At 34.2% G+C, this 21,437-nt stretch overlaps 1 protein-coding gene across 4 annotated transcripts; it reads right to left on the minus strand.

The window, feature by feature from the left end:
• Window positions 1-7,912: 7,912 nt before the first annotated feature.
• Window positions 7,913-14,650, minus strand: LOC127832075 (uncharacterized). 4 transcript variants are annotated; one of them, XM_052357232.1, is made up of 5 exons: window positions 14,572-14,650; window positions 13,499-13,574; window positions 10,637-12,865; window positions 9,045-9,255; window positions 7,913-8,873 (listed from the first exon to the last, which is right to left on the minus strand). In XM_052357232.1, the coding sequence occupies exons 2-5, from the start codon at window positions 13,566-13,568 to the stop codon at window positions 8,051-8,053; spliced, it is 3,333 nt and encodes a 1,110-aa protein (XP_052213192.1). In that variant the 5' UTR covers window positions 13,569-13,574; window positions 14,572-14,650; the 3' UTR covers window positions 7,913-8,050. The 4 variants fall into 4 exon arrangements, with proteins under 4 accessions (XP_052213192.1, XP_052213191.1, XP_052213189.1 ...); XM_052357231.1 differs by having other exon boundaries at window positions 10,637-12,868; window positions 14,572-14,642; XM_052357229.1 differs by lacking the exon at window positions 14,572-14,650 and having other exon boundaries at window positions 10,637-12,868; window positions 13,499-13,596.
• Window positions 14,651-21,437: the final 6,787 nt, after the last annotated feature.

The following is a 21,437-nucleotide window of genomic DNA, read 5'->3' on the forward strand; positions in this document are numbered from 1 at the left end:
ATCTATACTTTATTTAGATTCTGATCTTGATAACTGACGTACATCAAACACAAATTGAATCTATACTTTATTTAGATTCTGATAACTGACGTACATCAAACACAAATTGAATCTATACTTAATAGCCTATTAGCACTTGTTGATAACTGACGTACATCAAACACAAATTGAATCTATACTTAATAGCCTATTAGCACTTGTTGATAACTGACGTACATCAAACACAAATTGAATCTATACTTTATTTAGATTCTGATCTTGATAACTGACGTACATCAAACACAAATTGAATCTATACTTTATTTAGATTCTGATCTTGATAACTGACGTACATCAAACACAAATTGAATCTATACTTTATTTAGATTCTGATCTTGATAACTGACGTACATCAAACACAAATTGAATCTATACTTTATTTAGATTCTGATCTTGATAACTGACGTACATCAAACACAAATTGAATCTATACTTTATTTAGATTCTGATCTTGATAACTGACGTACATCAAACACAAATTGAATCTATACTTTATTTAGATTCTGATCTTGATAACTGACGTACATCAAACACAAATTGAATCTATACTTTATTTAGATTCTGATCTTGATAACTGACGTACATCAAACACAAATTGAATCTATACTTTATTTAGATTCTGATCTTGATAACTGACGTACATCAAACACAAATTGAATCTATACTTTATTTAGATTCTGATCTTGATAACTGACGTACATCAAACACAAATTGAATCTATACTTTATTTAGATTCTGATCTTGATAACTGACGTACATCAAACACAAATTGAATCTATACTTAATAGCCTATTAGCACTTGTTGATAACTGACGTACATCAAACACAAATTGAATCTATACTTTATTTAGATTCTGATCTTGATAACTGACGTACATCAAACACAAATTGAATCTATACTTTATTTAGATTCTGATCTTGATAACTGACGTACATCAAACACAAATTGAATCTATACTTTATTTAGATTCTGATCTTGATAACTGACGTACATCAAACACAAATTGAATCTATACTTTATTTAGATTCTGATCTTGATAACTGACGTACATCAAACACAAATTGAATCTATACTTTATTTAGATTCTGATCTTGATAACTGACGTACATCAAACACAAATTGAATCTATACTTTATTTAGATTCTGATCTTGATAACTGACGTACATCAAACACAAATTGAATCTATACTTTATTTAGATTCTGATCTTGATAACTGACGTACATCAAACACAAATTGAATCTATACTTTATTTAGATTCTGATCTTGATAACTGACGTACATCAAACACAAATTGAATCTATACTTTATTTAGATTCTGATCTTGATAACTGACGTACATCAAACACAAATTGAATCTATACTTTATTTAGATTCTGATCTTGATAACTGACGTACATCAAACACAAATTGAATCTATACTTTATTTAGATTCTGATCTTGATAACTGACGTACATCAAACACAAATTGAATCTATACTTTATTTAGATTCTGATCTTGATAACTGACGTACATCAAACACAAATTGAATCTATACTTTATTTAGATTCTGATCTTGATAACTGACGTACATCAAACACAAATTGAATCTATACTTTATTTAGATTCTGATCTTGATAACTGACGTACATCAAACACAAATTGAATCTATACTTTATTTAGATTCTGATCTTGATAACTGACGTACATCAAACACAAATTGAATCTATACTTAATAGCCTATTAGCACTTGTTGATAACTGACGTACATCAAACACAAATTGAATCTATACTTTATTTAGATTCTGATCTTGATAACTGACGTACATCAAACACAAATTGAATCTATACTTTATTTAGATTCTGATCTTGATAACTGACGTACATCAAACACAAATTGAATCTATACTTTATTTAGATTCTGATCTTGATAACTGACGTACATCAAACACAAATTGAATCTATACTTTATTTAGATTCTGATCTTGATAACTGACGTACATCAAACACAAATTGAATCTATACTTTATTTAGATTCTGATCTTGATAACTGACGTACATCAAACACAAATTGAATCTATACTTTATTTAGATTCTGATCTTGATAACTGACGTACATCAAACACAAATTGAATCTATACTTTATTTAGATTCTGATCTTGATAACTGACGTACATCAAACACAAATTGAATCTATACTTTATTTAGATTCTGATCTTGATAACTGACGTACATCAAACACAAATTGAATCTATACTTTATTTAGATTCTGATCTTGATAACTGACGTACATCAAACACAAATTGAATCTATACTTTATTTAGATTCTGATCTTGATAACTGACGTACATCAAACACAAATTGAATCTATACTTAATAGCCTATTAGCACTTGTTGATAACTGACGTACATCAAACACAAATTGAATCTATACTTTATTTAGATTCTGATCTTGATAACTGACGTACATCAAACACAAATTGAATCTATACTTTATTTAGATTCTGATCTTGATAACTGACGTACATCAAACACAAATTGAATCTATACTTTATTTAGATTCTGATCTTGATAACTGACGTACATCAAACACAAATTGAATCTATACTTTATTTAGATTCTGATCTTGATAACTGACGTACATCAAACACAAATTGAATCTATACTTTATTTAGATTCTGATCTTGATAACTGACGTACATCAAACACAAATTGAATCTATACTTTATTTAGATTCTGATCTTGATAACTGACGTACATCAAACACAAATTGAATCTATACTTAATAGCCTATTAGCACTTGTTGATAACTGACGTACATCAAACACAAATTGAATCTATACTTTATTTAGATTCTGATCTTGATAACTGACGTACATCAAACACAAATTGAATCTATACTTTATTTAGATTCTGATCTTGATAACTGACGTACATCAAACACAAATTGAATCTATACTTTATTTAGATTCTGATCTTGATAACTGACGTACATCAAACACAAATTGAATCTATACTTTATTTAGATAACTGACGTACATCAAACACAAATTGAATCTATACTTTATTTAGATTCTGATAACTGACGTACATCAAACACAAATTGAATCTATACTTTATTTAGATAACTGACGTACATCAAACACAAATTGAATCTATACTTTATTTAGACGTACATCAAACACAAATTGAATCTATACTTTATTTAGACGTACATCAAACACAAAATGAATCTATACTTTATTTAGACGTACATCAAACACAAATTGAATCTATACTTTATTTAGACGTACATCAAACACAAATTGAATCTATACTTTATTTAGACGTACATCAAACACAAATTGAATCTATACTTTATTTAGACGTACATCAAACACAAATTGAATCTATACTTTATTTAGACGTACATCAAACACAAATTGAATCTATACTTTATTTAGACGTACATCAAACACAAATTGACTCTATACTTTATTTAGATTCTGAAACGGCATGCGCATGTATCATTCATTGTCAAAATTTCCAACTATAAAGGAAAAACATACAACAATCAGAGACGATGAGGTTATAAAGGAAAAACATACAACAATCAGAGACGATGAGGTTATAAAGGAAAAACATACAACAATCAGAGACGATGAGGTTATAAAGGAAAAACATACAACAATCAGAGACGATGAGGTTATAAAGGAAAAACATACAACAATCAGAGACGATGAGGTTATAAAGGAAAAACATACAACAATCAGAGACGATGAGGTTATAAAGGAAAAACATACAACAATCAGAGACGATGAGGTTATAAAGGAAAAACATACAACAATCAGAGACGATGAGGTTATAAAGGAAAAACATACAACAATCAGAGACGATGAGGTTATAAAGGAAAAACATACAACAATCAGAGACGATGAGGTTATAAAGGAAAAACATACAACAATCAGAGACGATGAGGTTATAAAGGAAAAACATACAACAATCAGAGACGATGAGGTTATAAAGGAAAAACATACAACAATCAGAGACGATGAGGTTATAAAGGAAAAACATACAACAATCAGAGACGATGAGGTTATAAAGGAAAAACATACAACAATCAGAGACGATGAGGTTATAAAGGAAAAACATACAACAATCAGAGACGATGAGGTTATAAAGGAAAAACATACAACAATCAGAGACGATGAGGTTATAAAGGAAAAACATACAACAATCAGAGACGATGAGGTTATAAAGGAAAAACATACAACAATCAGAGACGATGAGGTTATAAAGGAAAAACATACAACAATCAGAGACGATGAGGTTATAAAGGAAAAACATACAACAATCAGAGACGATGAGGTTATAAAGGAAAAACATACAACAATCAGAGACGATGAGGTTATAAAGGAAAAACATACAACAATCAGAGACGATGAGGTTATAAAGGAAAAACATACAACAATCAGAGACGATGAGGTTATAAAGGAAAAACATACAACAATCAGAGACGATGAGGTTATAAAGGAAAAACATACAACAATCAGAGACGATGAGGTTATAAAGGAAAAACATACAACAATCAGAGACGATGACGTTATAAAGGAAAAACATACAACAATCAGAGACGATGAGGTTAAGATTTTCAGTTTTCAAAGGTTAATGCAAGAAATGATAATATTATATGCAGGTAAATAATGTTCACAATAAAATTGTAAAAAAACAACAACAGAACAATTGATGAACACTTACACATATGTTAATCGTATTAAATATCTTTATGTGTAAATATACAACATTGAATACAATTTAACTTAACCACGGCAAACGTTTAAATAAATCTAATTTTAATGGGATATACACATTTTAATAAAGTTATGCAACTAAGTAAAATATTACAATCAATACGATTTACATGTACAATAATACTATTATGAAAAAATTTTAACAAAAAGGTAAAATGGTAAAAAAGGTACAAAAAGACAGTACAGACAAACTTTCATTTCCAAAATAAAAAAGAAAACTAAATTAAAAACAAAATAATTATTAAAATAAATATAGCTATGATATAAAAGTCAGTAACAATAAGCACACTGCATACTTGTTTTTCATTTGAGGTTGCATTTATCACAGTTTTTCGTGTAGCTAAAGCTTCTTTACTTTAAACATATGTTATTTTATAACGACGTACAAGTACACATGATATTAATACATGAAAACATTATTTTCCGACTACATTCATATAAACAAGGGCTGTTTGTAAAACATGCATGCCCCCATATGGGCTGTCAGTTGTAGTGGCAGCCATTGTGTGAGTACGTTTTTTGCCACTGTGACCTTGACCTTTGACCTAGTGACCTGAAAATCAATAGGGGTCATCTGCCAGTCATGATCAATGTACCTATGAAGTTTCATGATCCTAGGCCTAATTATTCTTGAGTTATCATCATGAGACCATTTTACTGTTTCGAGTTACTGTGACCTTGACCTTTGACCTAGTGACCTGAACATCAATAGGGGTCATCTGCCAGTCATGATCAATGTACCTATGAAGTTTTATGATCCCAGGCGTAAGCATTCTTGAGTAATCATCCGGAAACCATTTTACTGTTTCGAGTCACTGTGACCTTGACCTTTGACCTAGTGACCTGAAAATCAATAGGGTCATTTGCCAGTCATGATCAATAAACCTATGAAATTTCATGATCCTAGGCGTAAGCATTCTTGAGTTATCATCCGGAAACCATTTTACTATTTCGAGTCACTGTGACCTTGACCTTTGACCTAGTTATCTGAAAATCAATAGGGGTCATCTGCCAGTCATGATCAATGTACCTATGAAGTTTCATGATCCTAGGCCTAAGCATTCTTGAGTTATCATCCGGAAACTATTTTACTATTTCGAGTCACTGTGACCTTGACCTTTGACCTAGTGACCTGAAAATCAATAGGAGTCATCTGTCAGGCATGATCAATGTACCTATGACGTTTCATGATCCTAGGCCTAAGCGTTCTTGAGTTATCATCCGGAAACCATCTGGTGGACGGACCGACCGACGGACGGACCGACGGACCGACCGACATGTGCAAAACAACATACCCCCTATTCTTCGAAGTGGGGCATAAAAAGGGTAAGACCTTAAGTTCTGACAAAAATGCGTGGTTCAAGAACATGTTTTTGGCGATTTATTTACTTTCGGACGATTCAATTTTTCAGCTAAAATAGGGGAAAAATCACAAACATATATAACAGCATACAAAAGAAAAGCAAAGTAATACAATTATGAGACATTAATTATGTAATAAGCACATAAAAGGCGAACAAACGAGTACTCTCCCGAGTATAATAAGTCAAACTTTAACTACGTTGAAAACGCTTTGTCGTCTTATTAAAGTGTTGCGCAAGAATTTTGCAGTTTGCATTGTATCGCAGCAGAAAACGGTGAACGCTATGTAATTAATTGTGCGCAAGTAAAGACAATGATATCAGTGAAAATGATTGATGCTCCCCGATGATGCTATGTCGATATATGGGTTAATTGTGTGGAAAAAAGTGTGACCTTGACAACATCTATTATTAGCCTCGGTGACCTTGACCTTAACCACAGTGACGACAAACCTCATAAAAAGGTAGAGGTCCATGCAAGGTACCTACATGCCAAATATGTAAGAGATCGGTAAAATATTGAAGGCGCTATGAGAAACTGTAACAAAAGTGTGACGGAAAATCTATTATTAGCCTCGGTGACCTTTACCTTGACCCCAGTGACATCAAACCTCATCAAAAGGTAGAAGTCCATGCAAGGTACCTACATGCCAAATATCGGTAAAATATTGAAGGCGCTATTAGAAACTGTAACACAAGTGTGACGGAAAATCTATTTTTAGCCTCGGTGACCTTGACCTTGATCCATGTGACGTCAAACCTCATCAAAAGGTAGAGGTCCATGCAAGGTACCTACATGCCAAATATATAGATCGGTTAAATATTGACGGCGCTATGAGAAACTGTAACAAAAGTGTGACGGAAGGACAAACTGGCAACTATAAGCTCTCCATATGTATTTAATGGGGAGCATAAAAAGCAGTAAACCTAATTCAAATTCTCAACAATTATATGTATTTACATTCCTATATCCAGTAAAGCAATATGGTGGTGTTTCGAGATGTGTATTCATTACTAACCATTACTTGTTCTAGAGGCAGGTTTGAATTGCAAGAGAGAATGTCATGATGCAATGACATAATCGTTTGCATTTCTAAGATTCATAGCAGATTATTGAAAAAACGTTTTACGTGTGAGCAGTAAAGAAACACAAAACCTACTGAGATTTAATTGAAATTTAAAATGTAGAATGTATTATTATTTCATTATTATATCAGATTATGCTTAGCGTTGAGTGTATATGTTAAAATGTCAAATGAACGTAATCGACACATTTCAATGTCAAGAAATATAATATGATATGATATCAAAATTTAACACATAAATGTCACTGTGAAGAAACGTGACGATGGTCTTAATTTTAGCGACCATTTACTGGTAGAAATAAACTTTAGAATAAGGAACGTTTGACCTCTAAGATTATTAATGTAATTTTTGTATCATGTATGCATAAACAAGTCGCATGTCCATTACTAGTATAGACCATACTTAAAAGTATCACATATGGTATAATGATATATATGACTATGTTAGATGTTATCAAGAAAGTTGAAGTATAAAAATAGCGGTCAAGTGTAACTGCTTCATACTACCAGTTACTCAATTGAGACTATTGTATCAGCATGTGCGAGTCTTTGGCGCATACCCACAAAGCTTCTCAGTTAAAACTTAGGTTAATTTCTTAATTTCATAAAAGAAACATCAAGTTTGTTCAAATGGTTTAACTCAATTAAACATCAAGATAATTTCATAATTTTAATAAACTAGTAATTCATCTATCAATAGATCTATAAATAGATCTTCTGATTCGACCTTAGCTAAGTTTGATTTTTGAAGTTTTGAAGATAAAGCCCCTATGCGCTTCGCTTCTTTTGATAAAATCAATCCACGTCACTAACATTCGTTAGAATGAAACTCTCTTCTTCAGTCACGAGGGATTTGTTGACCAGGTCTGAGAACGACGTAGCGGAGCGTGACGTAAATAATGCTCGACCAACATTCTGACGGTCATGTCTGCCGTAACCAAAAAGGTCCGCGTCTGATAAATCATTACTTGTGAACATTCTGGTTTCTTCATTGTATGCTTCAGTCCAAGCGTAATCGTCCAACTTTTGTACCTCTGTGTTTTCATCCAGTGAATTGAGGTGAGCATCTGTCATTGTATTGGTAAAGACAGGTGGATGAGTATGATCAATTGCGTTTGGTGATGATTTCAAAAGCAATACAGAAGGACCACCATCTGTGGTCATGAAATGACCTTCTCCGGCGATAATTTTTTGCGACCAATGGCTTCGTGGCATCTTTTGAAGGTCAGGATAAGAAACCGTTGCTGTCAGCCGGGTATTTTCATCATAAATGTATCGTTCGACATCTTTAACACCTTTAGCGTCGGTATTTGCATGAACGCGGGGTTCTTCCAATGGTATATTCAATTCATACCCGCTCACTACATCTTTTGCTGGTTGTTCAACATGATCGTATGTCTTCTGGTTTTCGTTATGTTTGCAAACAAGATTTACAGAATCGCTTAAATCGTTGCCGCTCTTTGCCACGTTTGATTGTTTTGTTTCGTTTCCCAATTTCTGTGACAGTCTCTCCGTATTGCTAGGATGCTTGATGTCTTTGCTTCTGATATCCGGTTTACTATCGCTTTCTGTGTTTTTGTTAAACTCGGCTAAATGTTTCTTTGGTTCGTCCTCATAACTGTAAACAAATAAATACAATAAGAAACATAAACACAAACTTCTATGTCAAAATGGTTATTAAATTGTTTGTTTTGCATCTTTTGGATCTCTATTAAAATCTAAATACTGTCGGTACTTTTTAAATATAAAAACTGTCGGTAAAAATTGAAACGAAAGAAAACAAATAAACCTTTCGTTGTCTTTGTCTTGAGCTTTCATTTCTTTCGATTGTTTTCTGTCTTTCTTCACAATGTTTCCGACGTTAGTAACGCTGTTTTGATTACCGATTTGCAGGACCTTGCTTCCAACAATGTTTACTACCCGCCCGCCTTTAGATCCGGGTAGATTGCCAAGTGGATCCCACAACTCGTCTTCACTGCTGTCAGTTTCTTCTGTGTAAACTGCAGTAGGAGACGATTAAAATATAGGAATAAAGAAACTTCAGATCTTACATTCTATTCTGACAATACAGGCAGCTTACCAATTAACATACACGTTATAAAGGCTGGGTTCTACCACGAATTTTTATAAATAATTCGTCTTCATGATATGGTCGGTTTCCGTAACCACAACACACAAAAACTATGCAAAATGACTTCATCTACATTCATTCACACCGAGTGAATAATCAAAGTGACGCTATATTTATTGTTAAAACAAATAAGCAAACTTTTGTTTTAACAATAAATATAGCGTCACTTTGATTATTCACTCGGTGTGAATGAATGTAGCTGAAGTCATTTTGCATAGTTTTTGTGTGTTGTGGTTACGGAAACCGACCATATCATAAAGACGAAATAAACACAACGTTTTAAAATTGATTAATTCGCGAACTTAAATGTAACAACTGTAAAATGTTGTTATACTGCTGGAGAGCCCGTATACGCTCGTCCTGTTAACTGAACAATATTTTCGAATTTCCAGAACTAATATTATAACATTAAGCTCGGCCAATTGTTTTATGCAGAATAACCCTCACATATTGTCCTTTTTGTAAAAAAATACACACGTCGCGGCTCATGTTAGAATAAGTTAATTTTTTTTATTAATGTTGAATCATGTAAATACGCATTAGTTATCAGGGTTGGATCAATGGGTATCGTATTTTATTCATGCCCGCACCATACAGTAATTTTCTCAATATATTTGGGCACTATAAATGCTGGAACATCTTTTCAGTCAAAAGAAAATACTGTCTTCTTCTTTTTTGTAGCATTTAGAGGGGCATTTTCACGTTTTAGTTAATTGACAAAATACAAAAAATTTCGTTGTAGTTATGATATTTGTGAGGAAAAAGTAATACTGAACATTTACCATGCTTTAAAATATCCATTATATGCATCTTTTGACGATTTGAAAACCTGAAAATTATAAAGCGTTGCAACGCGAAACGATTGAATGATTTGGAGAGTTCTGTTGTTGTCGTTATATTTTGTGATACAACTAGGATTCCTTATATAGAGTATAAAATACGTCACTAATTGTATGACCACGGATAGACGAGTGGCTTAAGCGGTTCGAGCCCGTTGAGGGTTACTTTTTTATTTCTTAAATTTTATATTCTTGTTTTTTTTAACTGGAGCTTTTTAGATCCTTGTTTGCATTTATTAATATAAAGCATTTAATAACATACTTCAATACATGCCAAAATCTGTGAAAAGGCCTCTTTAAGGTTGTGCCAATTTGAGTTGAATTTGACTGTTTCTCAGATGAAATGAAACATTATCCGTAGTAATATAAAAGGGTACACAATAAAATTCGTTTTGTCATAACCTTAATTACCATTAACTGCTGGACCCTGATCGTACGTCCGTCTGCTTTCTTGTGTACTTGTAGGATTATCGATTTCCACGTCGTTCGTTGACAGATTAGAAATCAACATCTCAGAAGTTATAATCCCTCTGCCACTACCCATCTGACCTCTTGATTGTTTTTGCTGCTGCTGCAGCGTCTTCTGCTGCATATGTCTGGGAGTATATTCTGTCGGTCTTTGTCGCTGTGCACCTGGCGCCTGCTGCATTGCCGAATGCCTTGTGCGTGGCTGGTTTGTGGCATCATACCCGTCTGCAGAACGGATGTTTGTACGACTGGTGTTTGTCTTTTGACCGTCGTTTACAAGCCCCATGACATGTTTTTCGTCACCACCATCACGTCTGTATTGCGGCTCCTCGTTCAAAGGCATCTGATTGTGTCCGAGAAAACGACTCTGCTCTACGATCCTTGAAAACTGACCTATTCTATGGCAACCGCAAAATTCAGCTTCCTCTGCAGTTCGATAACCAAGGTCCGGACCAAAAGCCCTATTTTGTTGAACACCGAAAGGTTCTACTGGTTCACTATAAGGTGTGAACGATGGATTCACGTTCGCATACACGTAACGGTACTCGGGTTGTGAATATTCTTCACCCGATCTAAGAAAATGTTCACCGCTTTTTGTGTAAGAGGACGCAGCGGAACCTTGGTTAGGTTCAATGCTCATTCGTCTCAGCATGCTTTCAGCATCACTTATGTTGAAGCCATGCTGGGTAGGGTCATTCATTCCTCTATACAAAGGTTCAGTGGTAGCCTGCGGCGTGTATCGTGGCCCTGAGGTCGTAAAAGCACTTGTACCAGCATCCCACGCATGTTGAGGTGCGTTCCTTCTGTGAAATTGCTGATGGGTCATTGAACCTGTTCGTAGCATCGTTTGTCTAAACTCGTCTTGTACTTGCCGTGGGTTCTCTATAAGTTTTCTTCTCCGAATGGCGTTTTTCATGATTGCAATGATTCTGTCGTACGTGTATTTGGACTTGTCAAACCAGTCGATTCCGCTGACACTGGCTAGTCCGGGAGGTGTCCGATAATTACGTTTGTATGAAGCCTGCGAGTGGACTGGCCGTACACTGAATTCACAGTCCGAGACTAGACCGTCCTTGTCAACCGGACCAATCCTAGTCAATGCGATTGCTTCTTCGATGAAAAACTGAACCTGTCTCGAATTTCCCGTATTATTGGAAAGATAGACCAAAACGACACTTGCATTTTTCAGAACATCTTGCACAACTTGAACATGAGACTGCATGAATTTTTCGTCGTCAAATAATTCTATCCGTAACTCTTCGTTTAGCTCTTTGGTGACCATAGCTTTTATTTCATCTTTCATATCAAAAGCATATTCATAATCATTCTTGTCATACACAATTACTGCATCACACAAACGTTTGATATCTGAGCGTTTGGACCCTATTTCCTGTTTTACATATTGTTTGATAAAATCCTTTAGGTCTTTGCAAGAATCTTCAGATTTGTCAATCTTCACGTCTTCACTAAATTTGACACGCTTCTCCGATTGTTTGCCGTTTTCATCTTTTATGTGCTCTGATGTAACAGCTTGTTTTTCTTTTTCTCTCTTATTTGATTTAAGAAGATCTTTTTCATGATCATCATATTCTGCTTGAACTCCTTGCACTTTCCGTTGCTGATTGTAATTGTTGTCAGATATGAGTTGGTCTTGTTCTGGTACAGACTGTTCTTGAACTCCTGACAGCAAGCGCCCTGTCTGCCGATAGGGAAGTTCCAAATACTGCTGCTCTTTTGATATAGAATCTTGTCCGTAGAACGGGTTTGAACGCATTGGAACACTTGACGATGGATAATTTTGCAAATTTGGCACTGTTGGAGGGTAAATAATTTGCATCGAACACTGGATTTCGTTCGAATCGAAAAGCCCGCCTTGAATTCCTTGCGGGTTTGAAGGTCTTGAAATACTTGGCGTTTGGACTTCTGTCTGTAGGATCGTCCGATGACGAGAAAAAGTGGTTACATTTGACCTAGGAAGATCTGTCTGAAAGCCAGGAGGGCCTGGGCAACCATGTGATTGTCTTGACATCATTTCTTCAACGAACTTGTGTTTGTCAGAACCAGTTGTTTCTGACTCAGTATCATCCGCAATTGTAATGTCCATGCTTGAAGGACATCTGTCTTTTTCATGACTGTCGCCTTTAACTATTCCATCTTGACTATTTTCAGTGCCTTCTACAACAAAGAGGCTACTGAAGTACGTACACAGATACAACAATAGCGTCATGTATACGTTCTATATACGTAATTTATTATTATTTGTTTGGTAAATTATTTAGTCATATATTTCTGAAATATGAACTCTTATAATTTAAACAAAAGTTTGCTGTTAAATATCTTTGAATTGCGGCATTAGGATATTTATTCAGAAATTTGGAAATCCTCACACAAACGATATGTCGTGTTTTGTATACATAATCAAATGGTATTTTATGTTTGCGTACAGGCAATAGTTATTTCCGCAATTTGTTTAAAGGAGCACCAATTTATTGAAAACAATTAATTAAGTAACATGAATATTCAATTTCAATTACATTGTACATATATATATATATTTGTCTTCATGGAAATATTGGTGCCTACGGAAGTTAACATGCATTTTATTTAAATAAGGTCATTTAATTTTAGTAAAAGTACTTTTAGCGAATATTTCTGTGTACATAGAGTGGTTTGATGACTATTTTAAAACTTTTGTTCAGCTCATGTGTCCATGTTGATTTAACATTACAAACTGGAATGTTTGGTGGACTTTCCGTACATTAAAACAACGCCCGGGTGTATTTTGCGGAAAGAAATAGGGAATACCGTTTTGACTGTTTGTTGGCTGCTGACCGCTTGAAATGATTATTATAAAAGATACAAGCACTGTGTCCATCTGAATCTGAAAATATAGTATTTTTTCTCTTTAATTGTGCATGTTAAACATGCACTTAAAAACTGAAAATCTTTCTTAAATAAGACTATTTAATTTATTAGCCATTAAAATTAAGCTGCAACTGTTTTTACGTGAGAGCGCTATCGGCTAATCAAATGCAACAAAGCAATGCAGGGGTTATCACCTGGAAACAATTTGACTTGATTTCCACATTACCAGAATGACCATTGTAAAATCACGGGTGCATACACATTTACAGACAAAGGCGTTTAATGGTAAACATATAAACAATACACATTTAAAACGACAAATAAATATTAAATGTTAATAACAAGTTTTTTGATAATTAAACTCCAAAAGCCTCTAAAAGCTTATAGACAAATTGGGCCAAAACTCGTTGGAACCATTGGAATAGAAAGGCGCCAAGCCGCCCGAGAAACAAAGAGGCAAACCGTGGTAAAATGAGCAAACAAATGTTTTCAGAAATTACAGGGAGTTGAGAATGAAATAACAAAACACACAGATAATAAATATTTAAAATTAATTACGATTAATTAAAAAACATGTACGCGTAAATGTAGTTTCGAAGGGAAATGTGTTTGAAGTTTGATGAGGTCACTGATTTGGAAATTCCAATGACAGAAGGATGACTTTCAATATGACAATTTAACATTTCACGAGAATATGTTTGTGTTTTTTTTATTCATAATTATTATAAAATAAATAAAGACACATTTTAAAACTGGTTTTTGTTTAATGAAACCCATTTTAATACAATTTTTCCATGTCCGCTAAATATCATTCGCGATTCTATTATTAACATGTCCAGTGAACATTTTCAATCTAATTATTTAATAATTTTCCTCAACTAAACATGTTTTTAAGCACATCGCTTAATAGCCCAATATAAATTTGTCGTTTTCCAAAGGGGTTTACTAAAATGTGATGGTAAATTCCTAGTTTTTATATAAAAAATCTTTGACAAAACAAAACTCACAAATACCTGCGTACTTCACATCGGAAATTCCGTCGTTTATAAATATAGACACGTAAGAGGGTTATCACAGAAGTAGTCTTCATTGAATTTTGTCGGTTGATCTTTATCGTTAGGATCCTGAAATCTAAGGAATGGCTAGCAAATGTGTGAAATATTTGTGTCATTCAAAAATAAAGTATGTCCACCGGTGCAAAAAGTACAAATGTAATGTCCTTTTCACTTTCCTACAATAAAATGTCTGGAGCTTGTTTTTCATATCCGGATTCTACTTTCGATTTCAAACAAAGTGGACCGACAGGCATTGGATCACAAATCGCTTGTTATTTGCTGAGTCGTACATGCAATGTGTAAAAACAATAACATGCACACCAGAATAAATTTACAACAGGAAATCGGCGATGTAATCCAGCTCATTATATTAAGGAACAATGCCGTTTATTTAGACTCATTAATTATTATCTTCAAATAGTAATATTTTATAGATCTAAGGGACATGTGTGAACATAATTGGAGCTTTGAACGTAAGTGAGAGTATGTGCGAACTTAAGACGAAACGACAACTCAAAACTACTTAAATGAAAACTATATATCGAACAGTAGCCCAACCGCGAAAATGATGAATGAAAATACGTCTTGAACTTTCTCTGAATATTCAAAACATGTATGACAGGTTATTGAGTAAAACGTTATTGCAATGCCTGTCTTTGGTTGGAATTATTCCAAAACTCGAGGCTATTTAAAAGGGGTTTAGTCCTGGGGGGGGTTACTTTCCAAATTTTAGGGTAGGGGTGTCCCGCTGAGACTTCCGAAATGTGACCCATGTTTATACCGGAACTCTGATAAAGTAGACCCATTTTTACAAGATTTTTGAAAAAGCATATCCATTTGTATACGATACCATTGAGAAAGTGGACCCATTTCAATAGAAGAAGTTTGATAAACTGGACCAATTTAAATACTAGAATTTGATAAACTGGACACATTTCATACTAGAATTTGTATCTCCTTCATATCAATACAGTATACTTATTGAATTTGCTGTTATATCTTTCCCGCTACTGAAATTTACTTGTTGATACCCATTTATATACAAGAATGACATTTATGATACCCATTTTGATACTGATACTTTCAAATCTATATGCATTTATATACAAGCAAATTTCTGATCTCAATACCCATATCTATACTTAGATGCTCAAAACCATACCCATATCTATAATTTTAGTCGAAAAACACATCCCATAAAATCGGCACACCCCTATATACCCGTATATAGGAAGTTAGCCCCCCCCCCCCCGGGGGGGGGGGGGGGTAGTTTAGATTATGATAGACATGCCGATGCGCTTATTAAGAGTCAATTTATGCGGGATAATTTTATGGAACGACCCCCAATAGGCAAATATCCACTTATTGCTAGGTTTCTGAACGTTTCGTGAACTTTTTTTAATTTTATGAAATAACATTTGATAAATTTACATTTCAGGATAAGAAACAATTGTGAACGTTATAATAACACTTTTGTTTAATATTATATTATTAATTAAAAGGGTGAGTAACTGCGGTCTGTAGCAATAAAGCATTGAATGATGAATAAAGTTGAATATAAGTCGGAAGATCGGGGGAAACGCTTTTGTCCGGGAACGAACAATTTAACAATAAACACAAGACCGAAGTCAGCTAGGTTGCATGAGAAATAAATGACGGGAAAATGTCGTCCTCTTTGAAGAATAAAGGCATTGCAAATATCTGGCTAAGTAAGAAATTTACGCAAGACATAGGCTATTCTATATGAAAAATATGATGCTGGGCCAATAAGCGATGCAAAACAAATCCTATTGTATCGTATTTTTTGCCTTGTTTTACATGCAGTTCATGTGTTATATAAAAATTACGAATATCGTTTATATCCTAAATATGTGCACCCTAGCTTTTTTCGCGTTTTAATCGGCTACATATTGTTAGACTGGCCAACAGCGTAACGATATTTTGCTGAAACGACGTCTAATCGTCAACTTGAGTCATGCAAGTGATGCATCGATAAATATTTACCACGGCGTTTACTTAATTTATGTTTCGCTAAAAGATCTGACTCTCTTCATGCCATACTTACATTTATTAAACTCGTCCCGAATATTGTTATTTAGCATACTTATTAACACATAACCTGAATTAGTGTAATAGGATAATATGGTATCAGATGACAACTCGTGTCAGATCCGTTATGGATATTTTTCTTAAATGTCTGCATTCAAATAAATGGACCTAGACAAGGGACAAAAGATGATTGGCTATGTTCTTTTCGGAACCACTTTGACTTATTTTCGTTCCCTATGAACCAAACTTCCTGAAAACCAGATTATTCGGACACCATCACCCATAATGTAATTTAGACTCAATAAATTAGTATCAATTATCTGTGCCGTGAATAATTCAATCGTTTACCACCCGATACATGAACTCGTGTACATGACAATTGACATGACGCCGCCTGTCAATCAAATCCTTATCTAAGAATTGATCTACCAATCAACGATCGATTAATCGGGCGCGCGAGTTAGCAACGAACTGTCCGCCAAGCTATGTCTAGGTTCACTTTTATTTCAACGAGTTTCTTTTGTTTTCCTCTTTAAAAAACGTAGATTAAAATGGTAAAACGGTGTCAATGGGGATTATGTAACTCGGAAAATCGATATCCTGACAGATTAGTTGGTGGCATTGAATTTATATCGTTTCCAAAGCCGAAAAGAGATCTTGAGAAGTGTAAGAGATGGATGAATGCAAGCGGTTGTCCCCACGAACAACTGAACGTCAACACTGTCAACGACAATTACAATATCTTATTATCGAATATACTAGTAGATTTAAATAGTTTATGTTATCGATCTGATCATGACATAATAGTTCATGTTTTTAATAGTTTTTTTCAGTTACTAGGTGATTAATAGAAGCAAGGTTCATCTGCATTACTTTAAGAGAAGTAAAACCCAGCATGAAGCCTAATTCATGCTGTTTTATTACTCTGATAGTAATGCACTTTATTGTCATTATACATGTCATTTGAAGGTGACACGTGATATCTTATCTTAATAACGGTATCTACACATGTGCAGACATGTGGTGTCACCAATGAACGCTTTTAATCCACACTTGGAGATCGAATGCCTAGTTCTCATGTTTTCCAATCGGTTACTTGGGGGAAGTCGGAACCTGCGCGTGCGTCTGATACTGGTAGCTTTATTAAGTAGCCTGACTGAATTTTCCTTCATACAACGCTAATTTATATCAGACAATGACCAAACTGATTGTGTTGTGCACTTTCAATTATAGTGATTGATAAATGTCAATAAAGCAATGTTTTAATATTATTAATATCACTTTTATACGTAATAACATGTGGGATTTAGGTACCCACTCGGCGTCAGAAAGCGCGCGAAACTTCACCGAAATCCCAGTTATAAAGCGATATTTCGTGTCAAATACATGAGTGAAAATGGTTCATTAATATTTTCGTAAATAACATGGGTAAATACCGGTGTATAAGTGTTAATTTATTGCTAATAACACCATTACACGTAGTAACAGGTTCGATTTCGGTAAGCGCGCAAGCGTTTGAGAGCGTGTTTAATGTACCAAAAAAAGAACGTTATAAATAGCTGATGTTCTCTATAAACGTATATTTTTGCATTTGCATAATAACGAAATGACACAACCCCCTTTTACAAGTGTTATTTGGTGTGAACAAGTCCATAAAAATCATCCGGAATATTGCGTAAATCTATATGCAATCTATAGGAAAAGAAGCCATTTTGGTGTTAGCTTGTCTACCGGCTGAGCCACGTGATTAAGTGGGCGGAGCGATCATCGTCCAGGCGTCATGTCAATAGGTGTCAGATCCCATAATTTTTTTTATGTATCTTCTTGTTTTAATGCATACACTGTAATGTTCTATTGTCCTTAATGTTAAGTATGTATTTGTTGCCTAGACCCGTAAAGGGATAAGTTTATCCAAGACCCAAGAGGGATAGGTTTTAAACACGTCTATTCGCTATGACTATCTAAGAGGAACTACCGGTACTAACGTTAACGAAAAAAGCATATGAAATACAGCAAGCAATCTTATTGGCCGAGTCTGGCTGTAGGCGGGGCTTATCAGTCGGCGTTGCCAGACCGCTGATCATTACATCCCTCCATTCATTTAGAATGAAACATTTAAACAGAATAATGAAAACACAAGTAGTAACCAATTCGTATTTAACTTACAAAACCATATAAAATAATATATGAATCGAAACACTTCATATGTAAGCTTATCAGTTTGAGCTTTCTGATATATTAAAATCATCTATATTCGACTGTATTGTATTCAAAATATGATCATGATATTGGTACTGCATATAAACAATGTTCTTCTAGAGTGCATGAATCAATTTGATGATTATCAGGCTTAAACTGTTCATGTTGTACTCGTGAGCCTGATAATCATCAAATTTATTCATGCGCTCTAGAAGAACATTGTTTATTCGCTATTACTATCTAAGAGGAAGTACTTACGAACAAGCATATGAAATACAGCAAGCAATCTTATTGGCCGAGTCTGGTTGTAGGCGGGGCTTAACACAAATAAATAGACAGGACAAGGGACTAAATATCTTCTCCAGGTCGGACCTCAAAGACCTCGCGAAGAGGCCGGTAGGACCTGTAAATAAACTCTGATACACACACACTAAATATCTTCTCGCGCTATTGATTTTCACTGCCTGTGAACCAAACTTCTCGAAAACAATATTTTTCGGACACAATGACCCTTACTTTAATTGAGATAAACTCAATTATAATACATAATATGTACCGTAAATAATGCGATCATATACCACCCCATATTTTCATCAGTGAAAATAATGTAAATCCACTACGGTAAATTTCTTTAACTTAATTTATTAATGAATTGTCAAGCAACTTATAATAGCGAGGGTATATAAAGGTATTTTATATCAGCAACATGTATTTAGATCTAATTATGATAAATAATACCGATCTTTGTTTACGAGTAATTTTCAATGACACTGATATCGTATTAATGCTAGATGCATCAATTAACAAATCTCATGCAGGTTGGTAACATTCCATTCATCTATGTATTGGGCTCCCCCGGGACCGATAGGAAATTCAGGTTTAGAGAAGGATTCCGGTTTAGAGGGGAAATTGAATATTTTACTTTCAGAAGGTCAATTACAGAGCCTAATGTAAAAAAACACACACGTTCAGCAAATTTTAATAGTTTAGTTTTATATAACATTCATTCATATTGCATCACATAAGAACAACACATGTAACTTAATATGTTGATTCGAAGCAATATCAGTCATAACCTAGATCAAACAGTGCACCCTAAATAAGAGTATATAGCATACATAAAGCTCATCAACATTAATCTCAGACTAGGTGTCTGTTTCTTTAGTTTCTTTAATAATACTTGATATTGTTTGTTCACGTATGTCACTAGTCAGTTGCACTATACACAATTTCTAGTGTGGTACTGTTTTACTTGATTCCAGTATCAAAACTCATGCATTCGTAATAACGGTTCAAGTTAATGTTTAGAACAATCTATACCATGATATCAATGAAAATTACTGGAAAAAAAACAACAACAACACAAAACATATAATCACAGTAATACATCACATATTCTATTTTTAAATACCGCTTACCGGTAATCATGATTGTCGTCTAAATTGGCTATAATACATATACATACATACCAATGCGTCCAGACATGATGTTTAACCATAATTATATGCAATAAAAATAATATTTTACACAAAAAAGTTAAGTGTCGGTAAATTAATACCGGCCTCGGGTTGATGTAAATTCATCGAAAAATAGACAATTATAAATTATATGCTCTTTATATGTGTCGCACTAGAAGTGCTGTCATCATGATAAGTGGATTACCGGCACTCAGGTAAGAATCAAGAAAAAAATATTATTTTGCCATTTTGATCTAATAAATACTGATTTTCAAAATAGTTTAAATATTTCCCTCATGTACCAATTATGAATGTTCTGTGAAGTTTTGTGGATACTCCCCCCTCATTTGTTAATCTACAACATATTAAATCAATCAACATCACTAATATTCGCAGGCTCATGAGTCTCGTCCTCAGTCACGAGAGATCTGTTGATCAGAGAAAGAGGAAGCGGGACCTGACGTAAATAGCGTTCGACCAACATGCTGACGGTCATGTCGTGTGTTGAGCAACTGTATCTCTTGGGACATTGACCATATCCGTAAAGGAACGCGGTTGATTATGCTCACTACTATTTAGTGATGGGCTTATAAACAAAACAGAAGAAACAACATCCGTCGTTAAGATACGACCTTCCACGGAGATCATTTCATTCCTCTGACGGGATTGTGGCGTATTTCTAAGGTAAGGATACGAAACAGATGCTTTCAACTGAGTATTTTCAACTGATATGTCTTTTCTGATATTTACAGCACCTTTAGCGTCAGAACTTGCATTAAGTTGGAGTTCTTCCAATTGTATGGTAAGTCCTTCATTGGTCGGTTTTCCACAATCATCATATGCCTTCTGCTTCCTATTTCGTCTGCAAACAAGATTCAGGGAATCTATTAATGCATTATCGGCTTTCGCCGCATTATATTTTGTGTTACTTCGCTACCAAATCCCAGTGAGAGACTCTCGTTTTTTTTGTTTGTTTAACTTGAAAAATGTGTCTTTGGCGCGTCCTAATAACTAAAGCAGTACAATAATTTCTAAAACAATCAGTATTACAAAACACATCGTTTTATTATACAATGCCTATATTATTGTAAAACTCTTAATAAAATCTCTTTTAAAATA

The sequence above is a fragment of the Dreissena polymorpha genome, chromosome 5 (genome assembly GCF_020536995.1).
Source record: "Dreissena polymorpha isolate Duluth1 chromosome 5, UMN_Dpol_1.0, whole genome shotgun sequence".
In the NCBI taxonomy this organism is placed as follows: domain Eukaryota; kingdom Metazoa; phylum Mollusca; class Bivalvia; order Myida; family Dreissenidae; genus Dreissena; species Dreissena polymorpha.

What these genes read in the sequence shown, in the direction of transcription:
- LOC127832075 (XM_052357231.1), bottom strand. Translation starts at nt 13,568, where the DNA reads ATGGACACAGTGCTTGTATCTTTTATAATAATCATTTCAAGCGGTCAG. An exon ending in GCCAACAAACAGTCAAAACG is followed by an intron (nt 12,869 to 13,498) that starts GTATTCCCTATT and finishes TCTTTGTTGTAG; the next exon opens with AAGGCACTGAAAATAGTCAA. An exon ending in TCAGGGTCCAGCAGTTAATG is followed by an intron (nt 9,256 to 10,636) that starts GTAATTAAGGTT and finishes CTCCTACTGCAG; the next exon opens with TTTACACAGAAGAAACTGAC.